Below are 14,715 nucleotides of genomic sequence, written 5' to 3'. Positions count from 1 at the left end.
TTGCGTGTTTCTTGGGAGCATGATGCTCACACACATTGTTTTTGAAAGCAAACAGCACATAGTGATTCTTTAGCTATCAGGTGCTCATAAAAACACTTTTGTTCAACCCTAAATAATGCTTACGCAATGCCCTGGCTCGCTAAAAATCAATGTCTACACGCAATGGATATGCTGCAAACAGGAATGGAGCAATACGAAGTTGCCTGACATTATAACGTTTATCGAAACACAATATCATCTCTTAGGAAACCTTATCTACACTCACCACCTGCCACGGGCCGTTCATTCATGTGTGACGTCACGTCAACAAGATAGCCATATTTGGTTGGTACATCTAAGGATTCAATACCCAACTGCCACGTGCAATTGTGGACAAGCTTACATAGGAGAAACATCTAGGCCCCTCAAAACACGTATAAAAGAACATCAAAGCTCAGTCTCCAAAGATGACCACATCCGTGACAACCCAAGCCACAGCATTCAGTGGGAGAGAGTCACAGCCCTACCAACCTCAAAGACTTCAAGATCAGGAAACTACAAGAAGCCATCAACAGCAAAAGAATACAGCCGTCAATCAACCGTGACCAAGGCTATTACATACACCCGGCGTACCATCAACTCATCAAAGACCCCAATCAGCCATAATCCCATTGTTTATGTCACTGACTTCACCGATGATTGTCATTACTACCCGTGTGTGTACATAACAGGCTTCTCTACTCCAGTATAACAATATCTACTCTACTGTATAAACATTGCCTCACACTTGTATATATACTTGCCAACCACACTGTGTATATCACTTGCTTGATAACGGTGTTAGAACCTACACCGAAACGTCGCTCTTAATTGTAATAAAGAAGTTGTTCATCCATAAATTCTTATCGTTACTTACTCTATTCCAAATCAAATGACTGGGTTTCCTGCACAAAACCCACATGATGCACATCGTATCATAGCTTCTGTATCGAGATACCTATCGTATCGTGACATGTATCATATTGTGTGGCTTCTGTATCGTGACATCTCTACTTACCTATTGCAAGTTTTGTTGGTTTCACTTGAGGCTCGGCCTCCTCTGTCTGTGGAATCTGCAAATGACAGAAAGTAGAGCTGTACAACTTAGAACATACTGAAGACCATTAGACACTGGCACTAGTACAATGCCAATAGTCCACAGACAAATCCTACATGGATACGATATTCATAACTTAAATAAGGACGATTTCCCCCCTATAAATTATGATTTATGAATCTATGAGTAGTGACAGGGTCAAAGCCTTCCACAGATGTTGTTTTGTGTTGTTTGTTTATTTAACGCCACACTCAGCAATATTCCAGCTATATGACAGTGGCCTTTAAATAATCAAATATGGACCAGATCATCCAGTGCTGGATAGTGCAAGATATTAGGGTACAATGTGATGCCATCGAGGTACAATCATACCAAGTTACTTAGCCTGACCGTCAGTGTTCAAGATAAAAACAATTCCCAGTCTGCCATCAGGACCCACAAACTTCAGCTCTCATTTAAAAAAAAAATGCAGCTTATTGTGACAGAGACGTAACTTTACTGCAGGCCATAAGGAACCATTCAAATTTTAAACTACAGGCTCTGATACGAAATCTGACAGGCCCTGATATGAAATCTACCATCCACTGGCCTACGGGAAGGCACTTATTTCAAGACCGCCTCCGTGGTCTAGTGGTAGAGCGTCCGCCCGGAGAGCGGAAGGTCCGGGGTTCGATCCCCGGCTGCGTCATACCAAAAGACGTTAAAAGATGGTACTTGTTGTTACCCTGTCTGGCGCTTGGCATTAAGGGGCTAATACAAGGCCTGGTTGGCTCGGAGTCAGTATACTGTGTCTGAGTGGAGTATTCATGTTAAACTGCGGCATGGTATCTCAGTGAGCTAGCACTATAAATCGGCATCAGTCCGGACTAGTACAAGCAGCCACACAAACACACACACGTGCATGCACGTTTCTATATAAGTGCAATAATCTTGGACGCGACTTTAAACCCCATTTCACCTCACTTATTTCAAACACTGCTGACCACTCGATCCATTTGGTCACCACTGACGACCAGCAGAGGGTGCTGGTGACCGATTCTAACCCAGAATCCCAACAGGGTGATGTTACCATGGTTACTCATGAATGATAAAGGAGCCATGCAAGAGTTTATCTTGCCATATTTTATTCTCATTGGTTGTAATAGGAACATGATCAATCGTTGTGTCGAACTTGTGGGGATCTGGAAAAATGCTTGATTAATCTGTGGTTAGCGACAACCAACAAAGCGAATATTTCTGTTGTGCACTGTGATTTGGAAGCATCCTGCGTTTGATGTAATTAAGGCCTGTCATTAGTGAGTGAAGAGAGTTGAAAGTTTGGCAAGTGTAGGTGTGTAGATGTTATTTTGTATTTTGAACTAGTCAGGACATCAAGGCAATTTAATGCTGAATGTTGATACTAAGGACTCCCAGGACTGGAAGGTGATTTCAACATATCCAAGTTCGACAAAACGGTGTTCGACTTAATATGCATGACATAGGACAAAGATTTCTTTCTAAATCATTCAGTCTTTCAGATAGTTATACAGTTAACTTCTGATATTACAAAATTCAAGGTGCGTGTCTGAAATTTTCTGCAGATTAATATAAACATGATGGGCTGGGTTAACGGTTTAGGCTTCATCATCTTCCCGAGGCAAGGGAGTTAACTGACTTTAAAAGTCCAGTTTCCACCCTTGCCGAACTAGGCTGGAATTACTGGGCTCGATCGTTGCGCCACCAGTGGCTATTACCAATTATGTCCCTTCTAAGCCTCTTCTATGGACCAATCAGATTCCACCTGTCGTATCACTTGCATTTGCTTCACACAAAATGGTGGCGCCCAGTCAGGACGATCTGATCGATAATCAAGATCTATATTGTGATAAAACGGGTCTTACATCGCAAAATACATCAAATCACGTGAGCACCTTGATTAAAAAACATGAAAGGATTTTGAACATATCTGCTGACAACAAATTGGCGATGCACATGCTTTGCAAACCCTGCAATCGATCGAAATCTGCACGACAGTTTACGAACCGGATTTTGATTTCGGTGCGCGATTTTGATTGGACTATGCATAGACTCGTTAGTCCAGACAAAACGTAACTCCATAATACCAGCCTAGTTCGGCAAGGGTGGAAACTGGACTTTTGTAGTCAGTTAACTCTCTTGCCTCGGGAAGATGAATAAATATATGCTTGAATCATTATTCATTTCTTTGCCACTTCTTATTTTTAATTTACCCCATTGATTGTAACAACACATTGTCTCTATTGTCCGACCTTAATGAACCCCAAAACCTGCCTGGTCATTGGTTTTTATACCCCTTAACCATGTGTTCAGGTCTGCTTTACGGAAACGAACCGATTATGCATAGAGATACATGGTCATATGATGGAACTAAAACCATGGAAACTAAAAGGACTCATTTCCAACAGGGCTCCAAATCTAAGCCCAACTCCTATCAGCTGTAAGTTACATTAACCTGCTTAATACAAACAAATAATGCATACCTCAATGCGAATTCTCTTGATCCTGAGAAACACAGCATTTCCAGTCTTGTTGTAGTGTCGCATCAGATGTTTCTTTCCCACACCCAGGAATGTGTTCATACACACGTACAGCCCATCTTCACTCTCCTGATAAAGCATTAAATATATACCAGTCAACTAAACCTTCACCACAGTGCTCTTTTACACTTGATTCATAAGTTCATCACCTGTTCACGTCACCTTGAAGAAGTGATTACAACAGTTTCAGATTTTTACTCAAATATCCCAAAGGCTAAAAACAACCAAAGACCTCTCTTAGTCCTTGTTCATCTTGGTAAACATGTGTCATAAATTCCACCAGTCTGCAGATGATATTCCTTTTTGGTTGTAGTCAAAACGGCCTCATGTCAGATCGGCCTCAATACTCAAAAGTCAAAATGGCCACAAAAATGTCAAAATGGCCACAAACTCATAGTCAAAACTGCCACACACAAAAAGTCATAACGACCACAGGGAAAAAGTCAAAATGTCCATGGTAATAAATTAATGTGAGCAGGATGTGTACAGAATATACATGTTAAATGTTGTTATTACAATGTAATATCTTCCAGTAGAGGTCACATGTCATCAATTTACTTTGATCTCTGTACTGACCAGTGTACCAATCTGTTGTGAAAACAGGAATGAAATTTTATCCTAATGAGGAAACTTTTCAGTGTTTTTATTTCAAACTAATCCTACACAAGGATGCGTCTCTGTCTGGCCTTCAGGTTTCCCAGATACAAGCTGTCAAACTCCGCAGCTACATACATAAGAATACTATAAACCAGTGAGAAGAAATCTTTGTGGGCTGGAGAATGTACAAGGCGACATAACACCATCTGAGCTGCTGAACATATGCACTTCAAACCATCGACCATGGGTTTAATATGTGATACGGAACTGTGATATAGAACTTTGTAATCACTTGTATAGTACTGAGTTAGTGATGAATTAAGAACTGTGTGCACATGGTAATGTTAAGAACTGTTATACAATGTATATAATATAATTACTGACTGAGTAGTGTTTTACGCCGCTTTTAGCAATATTCCAGCAATATCACGACGGGGGACACCAGAAATGGGCTTCACACATTGTACCCATGTTGGGAATCAAACCCGGGTCTTCGGCGTGACGAGCAAGGCTTTAACCACTAGGCTACCTGACCGCTCCTATAATATAATTAATGTGACACAATACTTGAGTTAGCCTTTTATATTTTTTGTTGTGGGCGTTGTGATGTTTTGTGTGGCTGTTTTGACTATGGGTTGTGGCCGTTTTGACTTTTTTCCGTGGCCGTTTTGACTTTTTTCCGTGGCCGTTTTGACTTTACCTTTAGAGGCTGTTCTGACATGAGGCCGTTTTGACCTGTCTCTTCGTTGCAAGTTACATCACAGCCTTTCCATAAACTTTTTAAACTGGTACTATTTTGACACCTTGCCATTCATCCAGGTGATGATCCACAAGATGCCCTTAGCAAATATTTACAGCAACTTCAAAAAAAAATTAAATAATTAATCTTACAAAGAAAAAATAGGCTATCATATTTTATTATGAGAAATTTAAAAACATTAATCAATATCAAAACATACTGTTTTGTGGTCATGCAAATGTTTAAGGAGATAACATGTGATAGCAGGGATAATGTAATTTTCTTTTCCATCAGAATTATTTGTTTTGTGTTTTCACTTTTAGTCGAGGTTCGTAAGTGGATAGAAACAGTATGTCACTGCGCGAGAAATTACAGAGTTGATACGTACAGGGTTATCAAAAGAATATGCACATTCATCCTTGTAGACTTTCTCGCCGCCACCAGGGGATCTTATCTTAGACAAATGTTGTTTTAGTTGCTCCATTGCCATTTCACTTGTCATGCTTTGACTCTAACAAACCGGATGTTATCTCCCTTGGTACCGGTTTCTATCTACCAATCAGAAATCGTGTCATTTCTGTCGTTTTGTGCCTACCAAAATATGACACTGCATTTCATTGGCTGAAGCGGGAAGTTCAAACTTGTATACGGACCCTTGTCTGCATGGAAAGGAGGTAAGCAAATGTTCGGGCAATATCTGCATGTTGTTGTGAAAGGGTAGGTGTACCAACAGGAGGCTTTTTGAATGTAAATTTGGGGCCCCCGTTATTTAATGTTTGAGCGTAATTAGTGAAGTTACAAACGGATTTATGCATATACCAGGAATTTAAATACGCCGAATACGGATAAGTCTGAAAAGCTGACGGGGACGTTCTGGATGTTTGCTCTCACCATGGACCACTAGCCTCGTAGCCTGGTCAGGTGTTGAAAACCCTAAGAGAGTAATGCACTTTATGGCAGAGATCCAGATAAGCTGCGTATCTGTGTAAAAAACGCATCAGAAATGCAGAAATAGGCAGTAAAATAATATCCAAGCGTATCAAATACGCAACGAACATTACAGATACGCTACAAAAATAAAACTTGTGCGTATATTCAAAATATTGTGAAGTAACCCTGCGTATTCGATTGGCAAATCAGCAACTTATTTTGAAATTATAAACGGGCATTCCGTCAACCTTGCCAAACTCCACGATGACAGTTACATCATGATCATTTGCCATCACACTTTCTTGTGGAAGTATCGTGGTATTTTTTAGTCCTATAAAGCTCTCGAACCCACACAACACCAGTTTGCAGGGACTAGATGAATAGTGTGTTTAAATATTTAACTTAAATACCCACATGTGTAAAAACTAGTGGGTAACAGAAATTTGAATACCCAGATAGAATTACTGATACGTAGTGATTTTAAAATGCATGGGTAAAATACCCACAACACCAAAAGCTTATCTGGAGCTCTGCTTTATGGACTACATTTATGAGGAGCAATTGCATTTAGATTAGCTCCACATCCTGACCACAAATAATAACATCCGAAAATTAAATTACCACCAGAATTTAGGAAGTCAACATGCACACAAAGGGCAAACACGACTATTTGTATCGATATGATCATGCTGAACCAGTCTAATGCATGTTGCTACAAAAGTTCAGCTTGCTGTAAGTATGTTTGCGTCTCAGCAATTATAATTACATTTAAAATTGCATCACCAGATCACAGCAATTAGACTAAGGCATTGTGCCTGATATGAAGTTATGTAATACTATAAGGTGAAATAAAAATAATTCTAAAAGGGAACCATCCAGTATTAAGGAATCCAGAAGTCTCTTCATGGTACACATGCATGATACACATGCATCATACATGTCATACTGGATACCTACCTACCATATTGTGTTTGGAATGGAATGAGTACAGGTTGATGAGTAGTGGGGTGATCATAAGGAATGGAAATTGGTGTTTGTTTTGATAATTATTCTCAGAGTATGGCTGGGACGGGTTAATCGGGTCGGATGGGTCCTACATCATGTACATAGGACCAGGTACTCACAAGATTACCCTGACCTGTGGTTAATCTCGTGAAATAATTTAATGACAATAACTTTACAATTCCATGGTTATCCCAAAAAATTAAGTTGCTAATGTTTGCATTACATTTTGAATTTTATATGAGTAAAGATAAAACTTCAGTCAACTTCAGTGCATATGTGTGTATGTAAATAGTTTTTACCAAGGCTCTGGTAAAACAATTCCAAATCAGACATTTTGTACCCAACCCTTGGGACCTTCAGCAGATACCTGGATAGGGTCGGGTACCCTGGTAGTTAATTTGGACTCATTCGTATCCAACTCTGTAAGTGACTGGTCTCTGTAATTGAGACTACCCAGCAATACTCATCTGCCCTCATGATCACACATTCAGCTAACCACTAGTATACATTGTAGGCTGCTGAGAACTAAAACGATGTCATAAGGAACAGCTCATCCTAATACTGACATCTTCCTGGGGCAAGAGAATTAACTGACTATAAAAGTCCAGTTTCCACCCTTGCCGAACTAGGCTAGTATTATCGAGTTGCATTTTGGCTGGACTAACGAGTCTATGCATCATGTGCATAGTCCACTCAAAATCGTACTCCGAAACTGTGATGCAGATTTCGATTGATTGCAGGATTTGCAAAGCATGTGCACCACTAACTCGTTGTCAACAGATATTTTCTAAATCTGTTCATGTTTTTAATCAAGGTGCTCTCGTGATTTGATGCACTACACGGTGTAAGACTCGTTTTATCACAATATATAGATCTCGATTATCGATCAGATCGTCTTGATTGGACGCCGCCATTTTGTTTGAAGCAAATGCAAGTGATACGAGAGGTGGTATCTGATTGGTCCATAGGAGAGGCATAGAAGGGACATAACTCGTACTAGCCACTGGTGGCGCTACGATCATGCCCAGGAATTCCAGCCTAGTTTGGCAAGGGTGGAAACTAGACTTTTAAAGTCGGTTAACTCTCTTGCCTCGGGAAGATGAATACTGACGGTCCATGCTTCTATATTTTTCAGTTAACATCTCATCATGGGAGCAATTGGCAGCAAGATAGAAATGTTGGATGACGGAACTGGTACCCCAGTCAAGTGTCACATCGCCAGTCGCCAACTCGATGACGATCCCCGCTCACCAACCAACAACATTCCACGTACGCCTATCATGGTGGACAAAACACCTGATGGACTTCTTGACCCACGGTCACCTACACCTGGAATTTGGAGGACACCCATTAACAATTTCATGAAAAAAGGTATAATATTCCAGAAAGCATTCTGTTCAAATCAAGTTCAAAACATTAGATTTAACTGTGGAAATGGAATTGTCCAACTACAGATCTTGAAGCAAGGGTCTTCCTTGTCTTGACAATCGACAGGCCCCTGTAATATATATGGAATATTGCTGAGTATGTTGTCAAACAACACTCACATGGAAACACAAGTATTTAATTTGTTGTGCAGAATTTACAATCCCAGATCAGTTTGTCAACCATGTGCTGTTTCCTTTAGATGAAGCCAAGTCTGTCCAAGAGGATGTCAAGCCCCTTCTGGAGGCCAACACGAGTCCCGACATGCCCTGCAAGCAGGATATTGGGGAGCCAGACAAACTGGACAGGAAGGATGACCTGGGGGCGGCCGCCGAGCTCCAGCACATGTCACTGTCCGACGTGGACGAGTCTTCAAGTCTACTTGTCACGAACCGTGAGTCCTGTTTGTTGTGTTTCCTGAGCAATCTTATTAAAATCAGATCCTAGTTCTCGCTACCGCAAAACAAAGATCTGAGGACATCCCATTACGGGTCATCTTTCATCCGACCAATCACAGCATCTCTTACCAGATCACGAAAGTGACAGTCGGAAAGTGTTTTCTAATCCTGCAAACTCAAAAAATTTATAAGGGGCTTTTCCGAACGACAAATACAGGCTTTATGACTGAATCCATGCAGCTTAGGCCATCTATTAACCATTCCAGAATATTCTTTTGTTCAGTTTTCAAAATTTTAATCGAATATATAATATGTTTCGAAGCATAGTCACCCGTATAAAACTTTTGCCCTAATGCACGAGAAAGCTGCTTCTGATTGGCTAATGTTGACCTCTTGTCAGTCATTCCATTGGTCGGTCAAAGTTTGCCAAAGTTAGCCATGTGTCCGGAAGAGTCAGGGCTCTCCTCTCTCATTAGCCTTCTAACCAGGCAGGGGCGGTCGGGTAGCCTAGTGGTTAAAACGTTCACTCGTCACGCCGAGTTCAATTCCCGACATGGGCACAATGTGTGACGCCCATTTCTGGTGTCCCCCACCGTGATATTGCTGGAATATTGCTAAAAACACTCACTCTAAACAGGCAAGATCATCAATCCTCACTGAATATAGTTCTCACATCTCATTGTCATGTTTACAGTTGGGATATGTTTAACTTTCATTCTAATGTTGTCACTCATTGTGGGAAGAGCCCACTTTGCTGTGCAACTACCAACATGAAATCATGAATTTGATAAACTATGTAGGGGTGACTGAGTGCATTTTTTGATAGGCATTTAGAAGATGGAAGAACACTTTTAATGGATAGCAACTTTTTTTATTCTTTGTTGACGTTTCAGAACTACTTCATCACTTCATCATTTCATGCAGGAAGAAGTAGCTCTAAAACGTCATGACAATGTTGTTAATGTGTATACATAGAAATGTCAACAGTGCCCATATCTGGGCATATATCAATATTCATGCGCAACCAGATTTGCAACTGGTTTCAGTTTGGTCTGTTAACGATAGATAGTTGTTTTGTATTTACACTTAAATATATATTTAACGTGGGTAATAAATAAAATACTACACTCATTCTCGTTAGATACCATTTTTACGAAACTCATGAACTTTCTATGGTATCTGACCTCGCTTTCGCTCGGTCAGTTACCATAGAAAGTCCACTCGTTTTGTAAAAATGGTATCTAACGAGAATGAGTGTAGTATTCTCTATGTATGATTCTGTTCTCATGATATAACCTATTGTAATATTCAGCTAAGCCAGTTGTCACAAAGAAACCCAAAGGGCAGAAGACACAACCCAAGAAGCTGTTCTATGACAAGAAGAGACCCAGCAAGGCGTTCAGCTCCACCCCCAAGTCTGTGCTCACCTCCACCCCGCCCCGCTCCCCCCTCTCTACCGTTGTCATAGATACCAACTCTCCACGGGTCATCATGCACAGGAAACAGACAAAGAAGATCGACGCAGCTCGTCAGTGTCGGCTCGGGGCTCTACGGTCCTCGCAGGATAAGGAAAATGTTGACATGTGAAATCTGCTCAAAATATATTTCATCTTTGACAAATGACTGCAGTCTCAATCAACTACTTTTACTGGATGCTACTGTTGTGATACCCACGACACATGACTGGACTAGGGTGCTGAAAGGTCACACTGTCTTGATGTCAGGGGTTGTTAAGTACATCTTGCAGGTGACCCTGGTCGTGATAAGAGTAGACCTTGGTCCACTTAATCAGTGTCACGTGAGTCAGAAAATAAGAACACATTCCTTTTAGTGCATATTTTATGAAATCATTCTTGAGAATTACTAGACTGGAATTTTTAGCATTTTAAACACTGAACATGTTGAACACAAAATATATAAAAAGTAAATGACATGAGAAGTAAACCACCAGTATTATGACCTGTTCCTTGATAACATTTGCATACATCTACCTCTAAATAAACTGACAAACCAACATGCTTCATCTTTCACAGGTGCTTATATATGTCTTCTAATCTGTTTCAATTGCTGTCAACTAGACAAGATCTGACGTGAAAGCTTTGTCTTGTCGTGTTTCAATTGCTGTCGACAAGATCTTATGTGAAAGCTTTGTCTTGTCATGTTTCAATTGCTGTCGACAAGATCTTATGTGAAAGCTTTGTCTTGTCATGTTTCAATTGCTGTCTACAAGATCTTATGTGAAAGCTTTGTCTTGTCGTGTTTCAATTGCTGTCTACAAGATCTTAAGTGAAAGCTTTGTCTTGTTGTGTTTCAATTGCTGTCGACATGATCTTATGTGAAAGCTTTGTCTTGTCATGTTTCAATTGCTGTCTACAAGATCTTAAGTGAAAGCTTTGTCTTGTCATGTTTCAATTGCTGTCGACAAGATCTTATGTGAAAGCTTTGTCTTGTCGTGTTCAATTGCTGTCTACAAGATCTTAAGTGAAAGCTTTGCCTTGTCGTGTTTCAATTGCTGTCTACAAGATCTTAAGTGAAAGCTTTGTCTTGTCATGTTTCAATTGTTGTCGACAAGACATGATCTTTTGTGCTAAAACTAATTAATTGTTATAAACATGATAAGTAGATTTACTAAGTAAATATGAAATCTCACATTTGGGTGATGCATTGTATGTCATTTGGATGTGTTTGGTTGGCAGTGTTCTTATAAAGTGAATAAAGCATCATGTTCAAGAAGGGGGCACGGGTGGTCCAGTCGTCTAAGGCGCCGCGATTCGCTGTGCACAGTTGCATCCCTTGGGCACGCCAGAAACCTATGATTGTGGGTTCGAATCCCGGTTCGCCCCAATTATGTTTCTTGGTTTGTCAGCACCATACCCGTGCTCGTGGGTTTCACCAAAGTGGTAATCGTCTGAGACCTGCATCACTTCGGGCTTTCCTCACACATTAAGATGACACGCCGTGATATAACTGGAATACTGTTAAAAGCGGCGTTAAACCCAACTCACTGACTCACACATGTTCAAGTACATTTTCTGTTATGCCATCCTGTTGTATATAATATCTTCTCAACATGTTGCCACCAACGTCTGTCAGATTGCCACTTGAATGATTAAGATGTCATTCCGGCCATTACTGTTGTAAGTGTGTTTCTCTAGACTGCAGTTTCAACTGCTCGTCGGCTATAGCATGCTTTAGGATGTGTAGAAGCTGTGTCTGTCGTGCAACTGTATTATAAGATAACAGCTACAACTGCTATAGGTTCTTATAGAGTAAACATTACCCCTGTCATAAGTCGATCTCCCTGCACTAGTTATGGCGGTTTTGTACAGTATACAATAAAAGCAATATATGGAATAGTTCACGGTATCAAATGAAAAGTCTGTTATGTGTGTTACTTTCTCTGTTTAAGTGCACAATCTGATATTACACTGATCCCTCGCTACAACACTACCATTGGGGTCCAAATAATTGAGGAGCGTTATAGACCATCAGCAGTTTAACCAAGGTGGAGTTGTACTGTGTATTGACTAACACAACAGTACATGCTCTGCCTACCTACACGATCTACGCTGCATGTATATCCAATTACAGCATTAAATATAACATCAGTTTAGTCGTGTTGGATAAATTCCTGGTATCAAATAGCACAATCCTATTTTAGAACCATTATTTTATGTGTTTCAGAGTGACAGATGTTTGTATGTTTCTTAGAACAGGGGAGAATGTGAGATTTTACCTCTGATAGAGCTTGACTAGTGTTGTAGATGAACTCATGGCAATATGAAACCAATATTAGCACGTGTGATATTCAGATTTCGATGAATGCAACTGTCATAACTTTCATGTGTATGATAACTTGATAATTTATCATGTGTAAATATTCCATTAGCGATGTACATATTAGGCCTGATAATGTTTGACTCTGTAACGTCATCAACTCGGGGCACTGTGCAGAGAGGCATCTTAAACATTCTCCACAAATCATGCAGTTCATTTTATCTGTCTGTAGACTATATTTAAGAAAATATTAAAAAAAATATTTTATTGACAGATAATGTTTTGGCATGACCTCACCAGACTGCCACTTCAGGACTGGTACACACATGTCCAAACTGATTTTATCTATGTATATACTTCCAAATATATTGGAGAAATTAATACAAAAATATTAACTGTTTTCTCATTTCATGTTATTTCGGGACCTTCAGGTTACTAAATAGGTGTTACCTTAAACCTATTAAGGACAAGATCAATAATTCATTATCAGAATTGTATTTGTATTGTGTATAAATGTATATCACTCGCTCATTATTGGACTGAGAGACTGTTAACATTGTGGTTAAATGGTCTGCAAGTATAATAAATGTTCCATCAACATGATCATTTTGTGTTTGTAGTTATTCATTATATAATCATTGGTGACTTTTGTCCTGTTATGTCTTTCCTCTACCAGTCCACCCATCACTCTCCACATCTGCTGACTATGTTCATATGTCCACGGGGTGGTCGGGTAGCCTAGTGGTTAAAGCGTTCACATGACACGCCGAAGACCCGTGTTCGATTCCCGACATGGGTACAATGTGTGAAGCCCATTTCTGGTGTCCCCCGTCGTGATATTGCTGGAATATTGCTAAAAGCGGTGTAAAACCATACTCACTTACTCACACATGGCTTGGTACAACTTTGAGGAGAAGGGTCAAAATGGCCACCAGTTTCAGTAAAAAAAAACATCATTACGGTGAGAGAGATTTATTTTTTTTAGCTTTCAACATTTCAACAATGTAACAAACTAGGCCAAGTGACCCCAGAATGTTTTGTCTAGAAGGGAATTTTGGTCTTTGTTCACATGTTGATTTCAAACTGATGTCAATGAGACTCTTGATAAAGTGTTGTTTTTCCATTTCATATTTTTCAAAGTGATCACCTGAATATAATTTTGTCCATGTTCACGTCAAATCCCTAAAATTGTTAGTTTCGTGTAGACCCCATTGGTTTGGCACTGCCAACTTGTCAACAGATATTTTCTAAATCTTTTCCTGTTTTTAGTCAAGGTGCTCACGTGATTGTATGCACTTCGTGATGTAAGACTCGTTTTATCTCAATATAGATCTTGATATCGATCAGATCGTCTTGACCGGGCGCCGCCATTTTGTTTAAAGCAAATGTAAGCGATACGAGAGGTGGAATCTGATTGGTCCAAAGGAGAGGCATAGCAGGGACATCACTCGTAATAGCCAGTGGCGGCGCTTCGATCGATCAAGCCCAGGAATTCCAGCCTAGTTCGGCAAGGGTGGAAACTGGACTTTTAAAGTCAGTTAATTCAGTTGCCCCGCGAAGATGATTGGGGGAGTGTTGGCATTGTCATCATATGTACACCATGCTTGTCATTTAAGTGACTACCCTTGGTGGTCCGAATGTTGGAGTTTATCATTGGGCCCAGAAAACATTGATTTTTTTGTATGGATGTACGTACCTCTGTAGGTCATCAGCAACCCATGGTTATTGTAAGAGGCGTATAACGGGATCGGATGGTCAGTTTCACTGACTTAATGGATGCATCTTATCATATCCCAGCTTGATTATTTACAGACCGCCGTCATGTAGCTGGACTATTGCTGAGTGCGGTGTTAAACAACAAACAAATAAAATTGATCTTTGTTGCTCATACTTTCAACCACTGGTTTGCCTGGCCCTGACCAATTATTATTTACATGCTCCAATGTACCTAGAGGGGGTGGTGGGGTAGCCTAGTGGTTCGTCACACCGAAGACCCCTGTTCGATTCCCGACATGGGTACAATGTGTGAAGCCCATTTCTGGTGTCCCTCGCCGTGATATTGCTGGAATGATGCTAAAAGCGGCGTAAAACCATACTCACTCACTAGTGCTCAGAGGATCATATAACCCCAGTACTTTCACATTAATCTGTTACGACCCTCGCATCACTACTCATTGTGGAACGTTCGTTGTATCACTATACGGAATTATCCCA

General features: G+C 40.3%; 2 protein-coding genes across 2 annotated transcripts in view; one reads left to right on the top strand and one right to left on the bottom strand.

Annotated features, from left to right (window-relative positions):
• The window catches only part of LOC124148205 (ubiquitin carboxyl-terminal hydrolase 5-like), a 43,013-nt gene extending 37,518 nt beyond the window's left edge, over window positions 1-5,495 (bottom strand). The window contains exons 1-3 of the mRNA XM_046519183.2: window positions 5,355-5,495; window positions 3,574-3,699; window positions 1,037-1,091 (exon numbers count right to left, since the gene is read on the bottom strand). Coding sequence (XP_046375139.2) covers window positions 1,037-1,091; window positions 3,574-3,699; window positions 5,355-5,468 — 295 coding nt within the window. The 5' untranslated portion in view covers window positions 5,469-5,495. The remainder of the gene's footprint in view (window positions 1-1,036; window positions 1,092-3,573; window positions 3,700-5,354) is intronic.
• A 66-nt stretch (window positions 5,496-5,561) lies between these two features.
• On the top strand, window positions 5,562-11,564 carry LOC124148203 (cell division cycle-associated protein 3-like). The gene is made up of 4 exons (XM_046519181.2): window positions 5,562-5,640; window positions 8,037-8,272; window positions 8,529-8,720; window positions 10,037-11,564. Exons 2-4 carry the CDS (start codon window positions 8,050-8,052, stop codon window positions 10,309-10,311), a joined length of 690 nt encoding a protein of 229 aa, XP_046375137.1. The 5' UTR covers window positions 5,562-5,640; window positions 8,037-8,049; the 3' UTR covers window positions 10,312-11,564.
• Window positions 11,565-14,715: the final 3,151 nt, after the last annotated feature.

Source organism: Haliotis rufescens, unplaced genomic scaffold, assembly GCF_023055435.1.
Source record: "Haliotis rufescens isolate VD_foot unplaced genomic scaffold, xgHalRufe1.0.p SCAF_42, whole genome shotgun sequence".
Lineage (NCBI taxonomy): Eukaryota > Metazoa > Mollusca > Gastropoda > Lepetellida > Haliotidae > Haliotis > Haliotis rufescens.
This window is presented reverse-complemented; position numbering and strand designations above follow the sequence as displayed.